The sequence below is a fragment of the Ovis canadensis genome, chromosome 2 (genome assembly GCF_042477335.2).
Source record: "Ovis canadensis isolate MfBH-ARS-UI-01 breed Bighorn chromosome 2, ARS-UI_OviCan_v2, whole genome shotgun sequence".
Lineage (NCBI taxonomy): Eukaryota > Metazoa > Chordata > Mammalia > Artiodactyla > Bovidae > Ovis > Ovis canadensis.
This window is the reverse complement of record NC_091246.1, coordinates 28,730,102-28,748,139: the sequence shown is the minus strand read 5'-3', so window position 1 is coordinate 28,748,139 and position 18,038 is coordinate 28,730,102. Positions and strand designations below refer to the sequence as shown.

Sequence of the window (18,038 nt, the reverse complement as noted above, 5' to 3'; positions counted from 1 at the left end):
GAACAGAATGCATTAATAAAAAATGGACAAGCACTGGAGTCAGTCCACTTAAAAGGACAAGGCAAGATAACCTTAACTTCTTACCACACTTCAGAGACTGGAAGAAAGAGAAGAAAGGATTAATACCATATTGTCTGTAGGTGATGATTTTATCCAGGGGACTTACCTGGCGGTCCAGTGGTTAGGACATCGCCCTTCAATGCAGGAGGTGCAGGTTTGATCCTTGGGCAGGGAGCTAAGATCCTAACATGCCTTGTGGCCAAAAAACACAAAACAGAGCAATACTGCAACCACTTAAAGACTTTAACCTTGAATACTAATTTAACCAGAAACCCAAGACTTATTCAAAGAAAATGATAAATAAGCTAATGAAAAGGGCGGAACCCGAGCAGGAGGGTAAGGTGCCTGAGCTGCCACTTGCAGCTCACATGTTAGGGACTGCACAGCTGTCAAGCTAAAGGAACCTGCCCCACATCCTCTGGGATTACGCCAGAGCAATAGTGCAGTTTATCCAGATGATTCAGCAAGCAAAGAGATTCTCCCCTTTGCTTCCACTGAAAAAACCTTAAGATATAATTTACATGCCATAAAATTCACCCATTTAACGTACAATTCCATTCAGTAGTTTTTAATAGATTCATAAGATTGAGCAACCCTTATCATCATCTAATTTCACATTTTCGTAACCCCCACTTTCATTCCCCATCAGTACTCATTCCCCAGCTCCCTTTCTCCAGACCCTAAAAACCACCAGTGTACTTTCTATCTCTGTGGCTTTGTCTACTCAGGATATTTCATCTAAAGGGAACCACACAGTGTTACCCTCCGTGACTTGCTTCTCTCACTAATCATAATGCTTCCAGGGTCCATCCATGTTACAGTGTGTACCAGCACTTCACTTCTTTTTATTGCCAAATACTATCCCATTGTATGCACGGACCACATGTGTTTATCCATTCATCAGCTGATGGACATTTGGGTTGTTCCCCCTTTTGGGTTGTCATGAATAATACGACTATGAACTCGTATGCACAAATTGTGTGAACACATATTTTCAATTCCCTGGGTATGTATGTAGGAATGAACCAATGGTACATATATATGATAACTTTATGTTTGACACTGAGAAATTGCCAAATGATTTGCCAAAGCAGCATACCATTTTCCATTCAAGTGTGGGTTTTGATTTCTCCACATCCTTGTCAATACTTGTTATCGCTGGTCTTTCAATTTTAGCCATCATAGTAGCATAAGGTCTCCTAATATTTAAAATAATTTAGTATTAGCATCGATAGCTACCACTCCTAAAATTCTCCTTAAATCGATTATTTCACTTACTGCCTAGCTCAAAGTTCTCTGGAGAATTCTGGTTCCCAGTCGATGAAGGAAGAAACTGAGTCCAAGAGGCCAAAGCCATGTCAAGGCCTCCTCTATCCTAGGTAGAGGCACAGCTCTAACTCTGGGCCATCCCTCTCACACCAGCTCCTCCTATTACACCAGTGGTAGACCTACTGCTGAAGGGCAGGAGGATCCACATCCAAACTACATCACGAACCCTGACACATCAGGAGGAAAGAAGTAGGCACCCCAGAGAAAAACTGGCAAAGATCCTGAATGGGCTCCTCACAAAAGGAGGGTCAACACAGGAGAGGTCCACTGGTAAATGAAAGCTAGCACCAGGCTGGCAACTAGCACACATGGAGGAGAAAGGCTGGAATTTAAGGTGGACACCACCAGTGCCTACTCAGGGTGCACCTACATGCATGTGCGCAGGCTCAGAATCTATCCCCAAACCTGCGGAAGCCAGCATGGTGTGTCCACGTGCAACCCTACCAGCAATGAGTGCTATCAATCTGCAAATCCATGTCTCTAGATACAAAATTCAGAGTGAACACACAAAACCCAAAGTCTGTGGGACTGCCTACGGTAAGTTGAAAATGGGCATGATCAATTCATGGGGCAGAGTGTGAACAACTACCTCTGGACAAGCATCAGAGAACAGTCCCTGGGATGCTGACAACATGCTCTTTGCTCCATCTGCGGAGCTGCATGGGGACATCGAGCTGTATAAATATGATCTGCGTAGTTTCTTTACTTTAATAAAACTAGTTTTAATTTTAAAAGAATATTGTATGACCATTATCAAAACTATGATAAACAGAGTTTACTGGGTTGGCCAAAAGGTTCTGTCAGTTCCTTAACATTCTATGGAAAAACCCAAATGAATCTTTTGGCCAACCCAACAGAATCAAACCATTGAAAAGGAAGCAGTATCTGAAATGTTATCTAAATGTACAATGCTAGAGGTGAGATGCTCAGTACCTTAGCTACCACCACTCTTGGTGATGAGAAATTACCAGAAGCAGGGTACAAATGTGCCCAGGGATGGTGTGGACACACACTTAAAAGTCTGTGTTTTACTGATTAGAGTTATAAGATTAACAACTGGTGCTCAGTTGCTCAGTTGTGTCCGACTCTTTGTGACCCCTGGACTGTAGCCTGCCAGGCTCCTCTGTTCATGGATCTTCCAGGCAAGAATACTGCAGTGGGTTTCCATTTCCTCCTCCAGGGGATCTTCCTGACCCAGGGGTTGGACCCACGGTACCTGCATTGGTGGGTGGATTCCTTATCAACTGTGCCACCTGGGAAGCCCCATACAATACCCAAACCAAATATACCCCAGATCTGAATATAACCCAGGGAGATCAATTACTCTTTCCAAATGAAACAGAAGTTATCAGAGACACAATGAGAGATCAACTTTCCATAAGTGCACTTCAGCAAAAACCTGATATCAGAATGTAAGGTCCAGCCAGAAAATGGAACCAAAAAAAATGGACTGCAGGCTCACTCTGGGCCATATGCTTCCAATCATCCCATACAAGCACAGAGCCTTGTTGGTAACTGGAGAGAAACAAGTTACAACAGCTACAAAGTACAGATTGGACCAGGGATGGGGTAAGGAGAGAGGAGCATAAAAAGGGCTAGAGATGGCAATCAGTGAGGATACATCCAGGACAGATGTCCTAGAGAAAGATGCTGAGGCTCACATAGCACTGAGAAACAGAGTGGCTCCAAGGCCCATTTTCTCGGGCCCTGCTTTCCAGCTTTGATGGGGGCCCAGCGAAGAGACAAAACAGTTGAGAGAGGCCCGGAAGGTTAGCAATAACATGAGGCCTGTGCACTTCACAGTCTGCACCAACATGAGCCGATTAGCTTCTCTCACAGGAGGGATCTTCTTTCCCAGGTGAGAAACTGAACTCTGGGAAAAAGCAACTCCACCTGACTTCCCAGGTGGAACTGCCACAGAAGGCAGGAAAGAAGTGTAACAGGTTGGAAGGCAGAACCAGCATGGGACCCACAACCCTGTTGTTCCGTTGCCCACACCTAAGAATCACACCAAGAGCCAGAACTGTCCCTCCACAGGTGCAGGCCCACCTGCCTGCCAGTCATTCCTGTGGTCTCAGGCCTAGAATCTGAAATGTTTAGCTTACTGGGGCAGTGCTTATTAATTCCCAGGTCTGGCTGAGACTGGTTATGCTGGTTCCTGCTCCTACTTCATGGCCACCCTCAAGAATTAGGGTGAAGCGCAGAAGGGGCAGAGGCTGCACAGGAGCTGGCCTTTTAGCCAGGGGACCAGGGTGGCTATCTGTGCGTATCTGTCCCGGACAAAGGGAGATGAGTTCTGTTCATGGGTATCACCGAGGAACCCGAGAATACAGGTCCACACAGAGCCTGGAACAGGTGACTCTGGCATCCTCCAAGGGGAGGTGTTGGTGACTCAGGCACTACTGCTCAGAGAGAAAAGCAAGCACCAACACTCACAGCTCTGATGCCTCCTCTGGCTCACAGGAGCCAGACAAAAAGGCCACCTGGGTGTAGCCTATCAACATGTAAGTCTAAAACAGAACCTGCAGTAGCAGGCCAGCAGGGCTGTACTGGATGATGTGAGCTGGAAGGTATGTGAGGATGACCCTCAGGCAAGGCAGCCACAGGAGTACAAACAACTGTGTCTTGTAATAAGTAAATTATGCCTGAATTTTAAAATGAGAGCTAATTATAGATAGAATCATCTGCACAGCAGCCAAATTTGTTGCTCCAGAAGCATCTGTCAGAAGTGGACCTGAACAATACCTTCTGCCACTAGAAGAGAAGCTCAGCTTCAACTTACGGTGAATCAGCCAAATTCCAACAGGTGGGTAAGACCCAACTGGCCAGGAGGAGCAACTTTTAGGAAAAGAAACCATGGGTGGAGGGGACACACGCCCAAACTCCCACACAAGGACAGAACCCTCTGGAAGGCTGGACAGAGCCCTGTGACATCTCTGCTGGGTCCTCATCAAGCCACATCTCAGACCGAGGTATCACCAGCAGTCAAGGGAGGCTGGACTAAGGCAGGGCATGAACTCAGGGCAATCAGTCCCAGGGACAGTAAGGAACAGGTAGGAAAATAAAAGTGCTGGGGCTACCCTTGGACTTGCCACCCTCCCTACAGAAAGCCACCCTAGGGCTGGTGCTCTATCATTTCAGTTCACAGATGCAGAGCTGGGCTGCGGGAAGGCAGAGTTCAAACCCCTTGGATACATTAGTACAGGCCAGGGTGGTGGGGGTGAGGTGGCTTCTCATACAGGGAAAGTGGGTGAGGCAAGTGCAAATGCCAGCAGTGGTGCACACAGGGCACCCCATGCCTGGCAACTGAGTCTCTGCCTCCTCAATGGGGTAGAGGCCTAGAGCCGGCAAGCCCAAGCCTGGCAAATGACTGGTACTCAGTAAATATATGTGGACTGACTGGAGATCAGGGAGGATGTGGGGGCGCTGCAGAGGGGTGACAAGCCCACATCAGCAATGACTGGACAGGGACAGCAGGTCCAGTGAATGGACAGGTAGCAGGGATGCTGGGTGAGGCTTGGTGCTTGCGGGAGCTGGGAAATGGGCCTTGCAGGCATCTCCTCTCCATCTCCTCTCCCCAGCCAGCAGGAGATACAGCCCCAGTGACTTGGCAGCAGGAATCGCTCTGAAGCTCACCGCTCTCCCTGGGTCTGCCTGTGGCTTTTGCACACTTTCCAGGACCAGCCCAGGGTAGCTGGTGGCCCACCACCTGGCCATGGGAAGCAAAGAGGAAGGCTTTCCCACCAGCACAGGAACACAGCCAAGGGCATTCCTGGGCCCTGACTGTGTACCAAGGTAGAGAGATGCAATTAAATTCTGTAACCATAAAAGTGCTGAATGACAGTCCACCCATGTGACCAGGAAAAGTTCGGATCCCTAACATAAGCTGCAGTGACGTGACAGGTTTCTTAAACTCATCTTCCCACTGGGATCCTTCCAGAGTATGAAAACTTCTGATGCCATGTCCCACCCTGTTTTGATCCTTCAACTGTTTTGATCCTTCTGGGTGTGGCCAATGCTTTGGAATTTCTGAACATTCCCAGGTGACCCTGGCATGTAGGAAATTCAATACACCACACCAGCTCCACATGAGCCTCCACTGGAACCAAGTCAGCTGAGAAACCAGAAACAGACGCATTCCCTACACAGGCCCTCACAGATCTGCAAACCTGCACCAAAGGACCCCATGTGCACTCCATGAGAGACCTCAGCTCACCTCCCTCAGCCAGCTTATCCTACCCGCTCTTACCTTCCACTCCAAGAAGGACCTATCCCAGACCCACTCCCTCCTCCCTGGCTCACAGGTTTCCTGAACAGACAGGTGGTGGCAGGCATGGCCCCAGGCCCCTAAGCATTTTGGGAGGCAGCTTGGGAAGGCCTGGCTACCACCCAAGAGAGACAGAGATGGGTGTGAATCTCATTCGATCTTCACAAAGCCATGCAAAGTATAAACTTAACACTCCCATCTCACAGGTGAGCAAACCATGGTTATGCTAAGTCAGATGATTCCCCCAAGTGGCACCACAGGGTTTCTCACTCCAAAAACCAGTTTACTTCTTTGCAGCAAAGTAGTTCCTAGAGCTGGGGTGTCCAAGGAAAGGCAAGATATGTTGGAGAAGGGGTGGTGTGAGGGTGGAGGTGGGTTCCAAACTGGCCCAACAGCCTCATCTGGCAGGAAGGCAGGGAGGCACCTGGGAAGGCTGCACAAATCCCCCTGCCGGAAGAGGGTGGGGGCCTCCTGGAGATGGGGGCTCTACCTGGGAACTGCAGTGGAACAATGCTGCAAGCACACCTGTATACACCCTGTCTGGCAGACAATCCTCACCCATCAGATCAGCATGCCAAGGCCCACCCTTGTCCTAGTTCCCCTCCAAAGGGCTAGCAGGGGCACGTGGGTGACAGCTGCTCTCCACTGGCCTGCCCTTCCCACTGCGTGACTTCCCGTCTCAGTTTCTCATCAGAGCCTCTGCACACTGGCTGCAGGGTCAGAAGAACTGGACTCAAGGACTGGTGCCCACATAGGGACACCCCCACTCCCCACGTCTGTCCCACCGGCCCACATCCATCCCATCACCAACCACAAACCCCAGCTGCCCTGGGCAGTGTCCAAACGCTAAGCTGCTTTTAGAAAACTGAGAATCCACTCCTGGGCAGGAGGGATTTAGCCAGAATTGGGTGTCATTTAGAGAAGATTACACCCTAATTGCCCCAATGTCAGCAGACAGGCTTCTGGCCAGCTGAGCCCTGTAGTTGGTGGCAATCCCTATAGACCCTGGTTCATCTGCCAATCCTGGGTGCTGGGACAAGCTCTTGTGTTCCACGGCAGCTGGCTGCCAGATACAAACCTCTATTGAACGGCCTGCAGTTGGGGGGAGCTGTTCAGCTGCCATCTGTCCCAGGCCTCAGAAGACACCCAGTGGGCAGCATAGCCAGGACTATACTGGGCTGGAAACACCAGGAGAGTTAACTGGGGTTTCTTACCTCATCTCTAATCTCAACACGTCTTCATGTTATTAGCGCCATTTAGGAAGGGACATCCAACAAGGCTCAGTCAGCAAGTAGCCAGAGACCCTGTAACTCAAGTCGTGTTCCTGCCAAGAACCCAGAGGTCTGCAGCTCTGGGGACGAGAGTGGAGCCTATGGAACCGTGGGCATGGCTGTAACGACGATTCGATGCTCACATCTGCCCTGGAAGGTAGACGGGCCTGTTAGTAGCTGCAGCAAGGTAAGATGAAAGGTCTTGGCCAAGTGTCCCCCATGTCCAGCATTCCATCACAATCACCCTTGCAGGGTAAACCTCAGGTACTCTGACGGCCAATTCCACTAAGGACTGACACACCCTAAGGAACCGAGGATGCTGACTGCTCATGAAAGGAGGTGAGAACCTGAGGCTCAGAGTGGGCAGCTGAGACCCTATACTGAAGCCAGGTACCTTTTCCCTCAGCCTTGCCCCTCCACCCTCCACATATCAAGGTCATCCAAAGAGTGAGGCTGCCAAGATCCTTCCTGTGCTGTGACACACACACACACGTGAACACATGCACACACAGGCACACACAGTTCACTTCATCATAGTTCAGGCACGAGAGCCCACTGCCTAACACAAGTGACTCCTCCGGACACCATCCAGTAGATTTCCTGGGGCCATTTCTCAGACCAATCACAACAGCACCAACATTGTTTCAGGTTGCAGCAGCCACTGGGCAAACCACAGCCAAAGTGCCATGTCAGGCCCTGACCCTCTGCCTGGTGCCTTTGGCCCAGGCATGCTCCCTTCTCCAAAGCCTCACAGCCTTCTGTAGGTCCTGGAAACAAGAGATGTGATCCAGACTTCAACCAACACGGGCACAAAGGGGCATCCCACAGTGGAGGTGAGACTGATGCTGAGAGAACAGGAGGGAAAAGAGGTGTGCTTGGCAGTGAGGGTCTGCGGGAGATGTGGACTTGGCAGCCTAGCATGTGGAGCACCACCCATACCAACCATAAATCTATCATGGGTCCCAAAAACCTGTCCTAAAGATGGTGAAGAGGGCGAGCAGGCATGGGGAAAGGCTGGCATCTTGAGGGTGGAGTCTGGCCCTAGCACCACCAGAAGGGCCAGACCTCGAGGCCTGGCAGGCTGGAAAGGGGCTTACACAGGTGGTGAGCACCTGAGATAACAGAGAAGGCATCTGAAGCCCAGGAAGGAACACGTCTGTCACACTTTTGGAGGCCCTGGCAGCCAGCTTCTGCCTGTGGGGCAAGCAGCTAGTAGATGCCCAAGCAGGACTCAATCCCAGGTCTGAGCAGTGGCTGAGTCCACACCTCTCCCCTAACTCCTGAGCCAAACGCATAAGGCTAGTAGGTTAAGCAACTCTCCAGGTGGATTCTCAGGGGTAAAGACAACCCTAACTGAGCTGCTCAAACAGAAGTTCCCATGGACCATCTTAAAAAGACACAGAGAAGTCTCACTTCTCATCTTCTATCAAAAATCTAACCAACTGTACTAGTGATTTTTGTTTTTAACAATTTGCACTCTATTGCTTTTCCTCAAGATTAAAAAAAAAAAAAAATGACTATTGATTGATGATGACCAGGACCAACCCTGCCAACGCAGGGCTGAAGACCCAGGCCAGCAGACACCATTCAGTTGTGCTGAGTCACACAACAAAAACACAGGCCTTAAGGGGAAGATTCACCACTAGCACATAAAAAGGACACAAACCTAATAAAATCAGCAACATACAATCAAGAGAGTAGAGTATTGGAAAAAGGATAATTGCACAGATCAACAGAACCGAACTACACACATAATAGGCAGCTGATCTTTGACAAAGGAGCAAAAGCAACTTCATGAAGAAAGTACAGTCTCATCAACAAATGGTGTTGGAACTTGTACATCCATGTGCAAAAAAAAAAAAAAAAAAAAAGAATCCTGGACACAGACTATATACTTCTCACAAAAACCAACCTGAAATGAAGCAGAGATCTAAGATCTAAATATAAAAGGCAAAATTTATCAAACCTCTAGACAGAAACATAGGAAAAGATCTACATGACCTTAGGTTTGGTGATGACAATCTTAATATGAAAGCAAAATGGCACTGAAATTAAAAACCGCTCTGTGAAAGACACTGTTAAGGGAATGAAAAGCCAAATCACTAGGTGACAAATGTGAAAAGTAGGACTTGTATCCAAAATAGATAAAGAATTCTTAAAATCTATAATAAGAAAACAAATATTTCAATTTTAAAATCAGCAAAAGATCAGAACAGACACCTCAACAAAGAAGATATACAAACAGCAAGCAAACACATGAAAACATGTTCTACATCATATGTTAGCAGAGAAATGCAAATGAGAACTATGAGATGCCCCCATAACCTACTCTAGTAGATAAAAGCCAAAATACGGGCAATGCCGCATGCAGGTAAGGAGATAGAACAACAGGAGCTCTCATCCACTGCAGGCAGGAATACAGCCTCGTGCAGCATTTGCAAAGTGATTTCTTACAAAATTAAACATACTCTTAGCCTATGATCCAAAAAGTTGCATACTCTTTGGTGTTCACCTCAAAGAGTTGATAATTTATGTCCATACGAAACCTCCACATGGATGCTTTATAACAGCTTTGTCAGGAAACACCCCCAATTGGAAGTAACCAAGATGCCCAGTTTGGATGGATAAACAAACTATGGTACATCTAAACAATTCTGTGATTTTTTTTTTAAATAAAAATAGCTATCAGGCCATGAAAACACATGGATCAATCTTAAACACATGTCGCTAAGTGAAAGAAGCCAACATGAAAAGGCTACATACTGTATGATTTCAATTATATGACATTCTAGAAAAAGGAAAAAACTACAGAAAAAGTAAAGCATCAATGGTTGCCATGGGTTCTTTTGGGGGGTGGAGCAGTGTTGAATAGGTAGAGTACAGGGATTTTATAATGCAGTACAACAATTCTGTAAAGCAACTATGAACTGAACAGGGAAATCCAAATGCCAACCAGATAAAAGACAACATTAAGGAATCACTGTTAATCCTGCGAGGTGTAAAACTTAATCTGTGATTATGGTTTGTTTTTTTTTTAAAGTTACCTTCTCAGCACAACACATCAATGTACTTACAGAAGAAGTGAGGCACAGAATAGAGGCTGCCGAAGCTGGAGGAGCCAAAGTGGGTAGGAAAACATGCAGGCCAATGTCTCTGCTCTGGTTGTGCATAAAACATCCCCTAACGATGGAAACCCTTTAGGAGGGGAACTGCTTTCAAAAAGCAAACCCATAGAACTCAAACCACAACCATTATTTCACATGATACAATAGACTAGACGTGCACCGCAGCTTCCAAACCCATGAAAATCTTCATTATCTTCATCCAGTTGAATGAAACCTACTTTTCTGCAACTCAGAGAGTAACCCCAAACCCTGTGTCTCCTTAAAAACAACTGTTATAGATGCTCAAAGCACTTTCTGGTTTTTATAATACCATATGTATCTGACACACACATAAAGGAAGAAAAAGCTGGCAAGCAGAAATACCCAGTAGTCCTCCATACATATTCCGTAATTTCTACAGAGACATGCTCATTTCTTTTTGATCTTGATGAAAGTGAAAGAGGATGTATCATGTGAAACTGATGCTTTCGAGTGAAAAAGCTGACTTAAAACTCAACATTCAAAAAACTAAGACCATGGCATCTAGTCCCATCACTTCATGGCAAATAGACGGGGAGAAAATCTAAACAGTGACAGACTTTATTTTCTTGGGCTCCAAAATCACTGCAGACAGTGACTGCAGCCATGAAATTAGAAGACCCTTGCTCCTTAGAAGAAAAGCTATGACCAACCTAGACAGCATATTAAAAAGCAGAGACATCACTTTGCCAACAAAGGTCCATCTAGTCAAAGCTATGGTTTTTCCAGTAGTCATGTACGGATGTGAGAGTTGGACCATAAAGACGGCTGAGCATTGAAGAACTGATGCTTTCAAATTATGGTGCTGGAGAAGACTCTTTAGAGTCCCATAGACAACAAGGAGATCAAACCAGTCAATCTTAAAGGAAATCAACCCTGAATATTCATTGGAAGGAGGAATGCTGAAGTTGAAGCTCCATTTTGGCCACCTAATGGGAAGAGCCAACTCACTAGAAAAGACCTTGATGCTGGGAAAAATTGAAGGCAGGAGAAGGGGGCAACAGAGGATGAGATGATTGGATGGCATCACCAACTTAATAGACATGAGTTTGAGCAAACTCCAGAAGATAGCTAAGGACAGGGAAGACTGGCGTGCTAGAGTCCATGGTGTCGCAAAGAGTCAGTCACAACTGAGGGACTGAACAACAGCAAAAGTAAATGAATAACTTTCTGAGTGAACTCCAGGAGTTGGTGATGGACAGGGAGGCCTGGCATGCTGCGATTCATGGGGTCGCAAAGAGTCGGACATGACTGAGTGACTGAACTGAACTGACTCTCTAAAGAAGAAAGCCATCTTCTCCTCCTTAATGCCATCAACTACCTGACGCTGGACTGTCCATTCAGCCACAAGTCCCTGCACCCACCCTGCTCCTACAGCCCCATCTGTCAGCCCACCTCCCTGGGCAGAACAGAGCCAGAACCAAAAGGTTTGATGCCCAGGACAGCAGCTAGAAGGTCACACTGGGCACTTCTGGCTCTAGGGAATAGCTCAAGGGGCCACACTCCAAACATTAGACAATATGGGGCCTGAGGCCCAGGAGGGTCTCATCTAGCCTCTGCCCACTAGCCACTTTCACTTCACTAAGAAACCAAATCTTTCTTTACCTTCAATGTGTGTACCGGCCCTTTATCCAGTGCACAAATGTGGAGAAGCGGGTCTGACTGAGGAGCGGCTGCCCCAGGCTGACAAGGGTAAATTGAGCTCCCACTTCACGGGAAGGGGTTGGGCTCCCTGAGCAGGGAAGGCCCAGCGGGAGTCTTCGTCTGCCTTGCCACAGCCCTCTCTGAGGCAGCTGCTCAAACACGAGGAGCCTCAGCCACTACCTGCCTAAGTGCCCCAGGCACACTGGCCTGAGGGCAGAGCCATTCCTCTGGGGCCACATAGCTCCTGAGGGCCCAGGCAGGGTCCAGTCGGCCCCTTGGAGCCAGAGTGTGCAAACCACAGCCCTTGACAGCACATGTAGCACCTCCTCGCCTGCCCAGCCAGAGCCACTCTCAGGCCTGGCCTCCCTCCTGCACCAGTTATGGAAAAGCAGCTCCTTCTAAGTGTGTCCATCCACCTGTCCAGAGTCACGCCCCCAAAACACTGCGGTACACAGCTGCTCACCCACCATGGCCTGAAGGAAAACAGAATGCTAGGTGACATGAGAGTCTCTGGAGTTTTCAAAAGTGGAAGAGCCCTCAAGATTGCTTCACAATGCCACACCAGATACAAGCTCTACAGGCAGGAAAGTGGGGAGTGCCCAGCAACGTGGACACAATGGGCTACATGGTCACTGCCTTTGGATGCTGGAAGCTGCCTCTCCCAACTATCAGATCCCTGGGAGCAGGGCTGCCTCAGCACCTGCAGGGCTTCCTGGAACTTAACCTCTATCCCAAGTCAGGCTTCTTCACGCTAACAGCAGACTACCACACAGCTGGCCCTGAGAGGCCCAAAGGACTCCCAGAGCCTCCCAATCCCCATGGCTCTCTGCTCCAAGTTTGAGGGTGGATTCAGGTAAGTGGGATCCTCATAGGGTTTGGCCCAAATCAGGACTTTTCCTGTGCCAAGACAAACACTTGAGGAGGCTGAGCCTTGCACAGAGGATTCCCATTACCTTCCCTCCTCCGCAGGTATCCGCTCTCTTGGGGACAGGTTGCCTGGGCTCACAGTCTTGAGTCAAAGTCAACTTCTTGGTGCCTTAGTTTCCACAGCAGTACAACAGACATAACAGGGTAGTGACCCCAAAAGTCAGAATGAGGACTGCAGGAGTTGGTGGGGCACAGGGAGGCTAGAGCCACTCATCAATAGTGGTGAAGCCTGGGCAACAGCCCTCACATCACCCTCCTCTGGAGCCAGCTCATGGTTGGAACTTCTACAGACTTGGACAGGAACCTGGTGCCCAAGGACCACTTCCAACTTGGTCTGAGCTACTGGACCTTCCTCAGACACTCACACCCATCCCTACCTTGGTTTCCCCATCCTCTGAGAGAGGAAATTATGATACAAGAGAGATGGGAAGGAGGAAGCAAAGAGAACAGAGCAGCTGCTCTCACCAGCTTTGCCACAGTTCTTCATGCGGCTGCTGAGCCTACAGGATGAGAGGGTTACCCAGGTGGGCTCACCTGAGAGCTAGGCTCAGACAAGTCCAGAGGAGGCTCTGAAAAGCATCCAGGCCTTGAAGGGCAGGCAGGACTTCCAAGATCCAAGACTGGGAAGAGGCAGGGATGGTGAGGGCCATGAAGGCAATCAGGAAGCAGGGGAGCAGTGCAGGCTGAGCCAGGCCAGAGGCTCAGGCTGCACTCTAGGAGACGCAGTGGGGCCACTCCAGACCGCGCAAGGAGTAGAGATAAGGCGATGACAGGGACAGCAGGAAGGGTATCCAGGCTTGGGTGAGCTAGAGGGAAGGAAGAAACTGAAGATACCAGCCAGCACACACTTACTGTGTGTGCTTACTGAGTAAGCACTTACTGTGTGCCAGGCACCAGTCCCAGCCTGTGACAGGTTGCAGCTCACAAAATTCCACCCCTGGGTTCCCTGGGATGTAAGTATACTGCACAGCCAAGATCCTTAGGTAGCACAGAAGCCAGCAAGGACGTCCAGACCTTGTCTTCCTGCTCTCTGGAAGCCGAACGAGGATGGGGCTGCGTCTGCACTAGGACCCCCACCACTGGCCCTCACATTCCAAAGAGCTACCCACTCCCGGTACCTAACTGAGCCCTGCAGGCAGCAACTGTCAGCCCAGCACCCCTGCCCTCCTCAAACTGCAGCTGAGAACACAGAGCAAGATGTTCCATGGCCACTAAGGACAGGAAACACCACATGGCTGACCAAACTTTATCTGATTCTCTTCCTCACCATGGTGGGGAAGGGACACAGCAGAACTTGGGACAGATAGGGCCCTTACTAAGCCAGGCTCAATCACTAGCAAAATGGGCCATTAGTACCCCTCCTCCCTAATACCATGGTGTCAGCAGGACATAGACACACACACACTTACCAAATGAGAAAGGCTGCAGGGCCAGCACCACTGCCCTGCACAGGACACTCTTCAGGTCTGGTTGCAAACCAAGTCACCTGCGATAGGCCAGTCAGCTTTCCTCCCTCAAGACAATATTATCTACAAATGCTAAACAGGAATACAGGTACCTCTGTGGCACAACTTATTAATAACTGAACTCACTTTAGTTAAAGAAATAAAGCTTTAAAAAGAATGAAGATGGCTCATCTCTCTACAGGAGAAAAAATTTTTTAAAAGATCCAATAGATATTGTCTCCTTAAATCTTGATTTTTTTTTTCCAATTATTTTTATTTATTTAGCTGCACTAGCTCTTTTTGAAGCAGCATTTGGGATCTAGTTCCCTGATCAGGGATCAAACCTATGCCCCCTGCATTGAGGGAGAGGAGTCTTAGCCACTGGACCACCAAGGAAGTCCCTAAATCTTTATTTTTTAAAATAAGCGTTAATGCTTTGAAGTATAACAATACAAAGGTTTAGAGAGGCTGACTGACTTTGAGTAAACTGATGTGAGAGCTTTCTGGCAATACCTACTGAGGCTCTGATGCACCTTCCTCTAGCTTCTGCTGAGACTTCTATCTGAACAGATTGAGGGGAGGGGCTGGGGAAGGCCAGGCTCCCTTCTGAAGTGTAGAGAAGGTGAACCTAAGATGCTCCCACTTCATTTTCTCAAGGCCCCTAAGCCTCCCTCCATCATTCCCCTGCCCCATATAGTAAGATGAGGCTTTTGCCAGAGGGATCACATATCACCCCTCTAGTAGATTTAGTGCCAGATAAGGCTGGCTTGGAGAAGGTATCAATACCTGCTGACATATACAAGACCTCAAGTTGAAGGAGCTACACAACCATCCTCCTCGGGCACCCTTATCTGTCTTCTAAAGGCACTAACAGGGAACTTGTTCCACCAAGCACAGATTTAAGTACCTTCATGCATAAACTCCCTTCACTATCAGAAGGGGACCTGACTGGTCTCCCGAGTGAGGCATGGAGGCTCAAAACACTCTAGGGACCTGCCTGAGGCCACACGGAGCGGGCTGCTGGGAGGTGGGCAGCTGGAGAAGCACCAAATGTGGTGGATCCTAAGACCAAGGGCCAAGAGCCCACCTGGACAAGGGAAGAATCAAGTAGGGAAGGAGAAGACAGGCTGACAGACACTGACAGGCTAAATATCTGACACCTTCTCTAGCCTTTTAAAATATATCCCAGATGAACCCTTTCTGGGTGAGATGGTGCGGTGGGAGAAGGTTCATGCTCAGAGCCCCATCACCAGTAAGGGGAAAGACCTGGGTCCAAACCTGAGCGTCAACTTCTCCCTCCGCACCTCTACAACAAGGCTGGGGAGTCAAGGACTGAGATAGGAAATGGTGCTTAAAATCATCTAAGAGAACTACTTCAGGGAAGGACTGCCCAGTTTTACCACTGCAAGATTTCTTGGTAGCCAAGTGGTCCAACCTGTTCATCCCAGAGTAAAAACAGCACAGGAGAGATAAGGCTTCACCTGTGACAAAAATCCACAGACGTGTCCCTCAACTTTGGGAAAGGGCCTGGATGGGCAGCTAAGACAGGAAGTGGACAGAACACTGTATCCATGAGAAGTAACTATCAGGGTGGTCAGAGAGCCGAGCATGGGGAGGCCTGTGGGATACCCTGGCCAGCTGTGATGGCCACATGCAAGCCAAGCCCCCAACTTGACCCTTTCCTGGTGTCCCGGCGCTCACAAAAGACGCTGAAACCGCTGAAGGCAGCTGCGCCCAGAGACAGGAGATGCTGTACATAGAAATGATGGAGACACATGCCTGGTGTTTCCCAGCCGGCCACCTGCATGCATCCCACGTCCCCATCCCCCCTACGCGAAAAGTCAAACACCGCAGAGGACACCATCCCCACCGCGCCCGAGACCTGCCATCAAGAGCAGAAAGGCTGACCACCAGGCTCCACCGCAGCCCTTGACGCGGAGGCCAGGGTTTCTAGAACCCAAATCGCCCACAGCACCCAAGGCCCGGCATCCTCCGCAGGGCCGCCTCCGGGACGGCCAAGCAACACTGACTCCGGGTGCCCCGGTGCAGGTCTGGTCGGCGCGGGATTAGCAGTCGGCTGGTGGTCGACCTAACTCGGGGTAAGGGGTCAGTTTGGCCTGGGTCGGCGGCTGCCTCGGGGGTCGCCTTCTTGGCTCGGGTCAAGGGCCGATTCTGAGGTCGGCGCGGAGGTCAGTTCGATGGGATGAGGGATCCGGGTCCGGAGTCGGAAACGGCCGGGGGGCGCGGAGGGCGTGGCGCCAGCCGCCCTTTCTCCTTACCTCCTTGAGCTGCTCCATCTCGCCGCGGATGGCCTCGTAGTCCACCTCGAGTTCTTCGAACTGCAGTTTGAGTTGGTGCTTCTCCTCGAGGACTGCCAGCCCGTACTCGGCCGCCTGGATCTTCTCACGCGTGGTCTCGGCCAGCTCGTGCGACAGCCGCTTCACCTCCGCTCGCAGCCACTCCGGCTGCGCCTCCATCACGAGCCGCGCGTACTCTTCTTCCTCGGACGGCGCGGACATGGTGGCCATGGCCCGAGTCGCACCACTGGCTCCGTCGGAGGCTCAGACCAGACTCCTGTCCGCCGCCGCCGCCGCCGCCGCCCCGCCCGACGGCAACCCGGCCGCAGCCGCCGCCACCACCGCCGCCGCCGCCGCCGTCACCGCCGCGCAGCCGCAGTGAGCCCGCGGTCGCGCGGGGCACTCTGGGGGCCATAGTCCCGCCCGCGGCAACTACAAGGCCGGTCGTGCCCCGCGCCCGTCTTCCCCCGCCCGTGATTGGCCCGGGCCCCGTTCCGGGCGGCCCCTTCCAATCCCGTAGCCTTCGCAGCCGCCGCGCGGAGCATTGTGGGGGTAGTGGTCCAGTCGCCGCACCGACTACAAGGACCGTAGTTCCCCACGCCCTCCCGCCCCCTCCGGTGATTGGCCGGCGCGTCCGCCGTCGCGGAGCCGGAAACTGGTGTTTTCCGCTGCCAGCCCCCGGGCGTGGGAGGCGGGGGTCGGTGCTTAGGTGGGTCGCTGGGGAGGGTACACACTGCGCTGGGCAGGGGATGGGTGGAGCGGCCCACCGGTATATACCAGAGGTGGAGCGCCCGGAGCGTCGGGAGAACCGCGGGACGGGTGGCGGTGAGGATTGTAACCTGCTGGTTCGGGCCTTATCCAGTGGGAGAAGTAGTCAAACCACTAGCAGAAGAGGCGCCTTGCATCCAGCTAAATACGAAATGCCGCGTGCGTGTTTCCTAAGAATTAGGCATCTCCATTCGCTCTACAGTGTTCCAATTCAGGACCGTCGACACAGACGCGGCCTCGACTCCAGCATAGCGTCGCTGTGCTTGTAGCACGGTTCCAGCCCAGGACCTGGTCCTGGGTCACTCAAACGGCAGTCGGCTGTCTTTACTCTGCTCTTTGTCTTCATGACCTTGACCTTTCTGAGGCGTGCAAACCAGAGATTTACACACGGATGCATCCCCCAGGGTTAGAGTAGGTTATGCACTTTGGCTGGAATATCATGAGATGGTGCTAAATTTTCAAAGAATTCTGTCAGGAAGCTCGCAAACCCATCGCCCAGATGCTGCTGGGCACTCCTTTGTAATCACTATCCTCTGAGAAGACAATTTACACTTTACAGATAGTCCGTCACTCCTCAAGCTTTTTTAATATTTTGTTGCGGTGGATTTGATTTATAATGTTTCAGGTGTACAAAATAGTGATTAACAATTTTTAAAAATTATACTCCATTTTAGTTATACAATATTGGCTATATTCCTTGTGCTCTACAATATATTGTAGCTTTATTTTATACATAGTGGTTTATATCTCTTGATCCCTTACCCCTATCCTGCCCCTCCCCATTTCCTTTTCCGCACTAGTAACCACTGCTGCTGCTGCCAAGTCACATCAGTCGTATCCGACTCTGTGCGACCCCACAGACGGCAGCCCACCAGGCTCCTCTGTCC

The 18,038-nt window shown here is 50.2% G+C and overlaps 1 protein-coding gene across 2 annotated transcripts in view; it reads right to left on the bottom strand.

Moving 5' to 3' along the window:
- The window catches only part of BICD2 (BICD cargo adaptor 2), a 55,499-nt gene extending 38,686 nt beyond the window's left edge, over positions 1-16,813 (bottom strand). The window contains exon 1 of one of the 2 annotated variants that reach the window (XM_069575667.1): positions 16,366-16,813. In XM_069575667.1, coding sequence (XP_069431768.1) covers positions 16,366-16,614 — 249 coding nt within the window. In that variant the 5' untranslated portion in view covers positions 16,615-16,813. The remainder of the gene's footprint in view (positions 1-16,365) is intronic. The other variant, XM_069575666.1, reaches the window with a different exon arrangement.
- Positions 16,814-18,038: the final 1,225 nt, after the last annotated feature.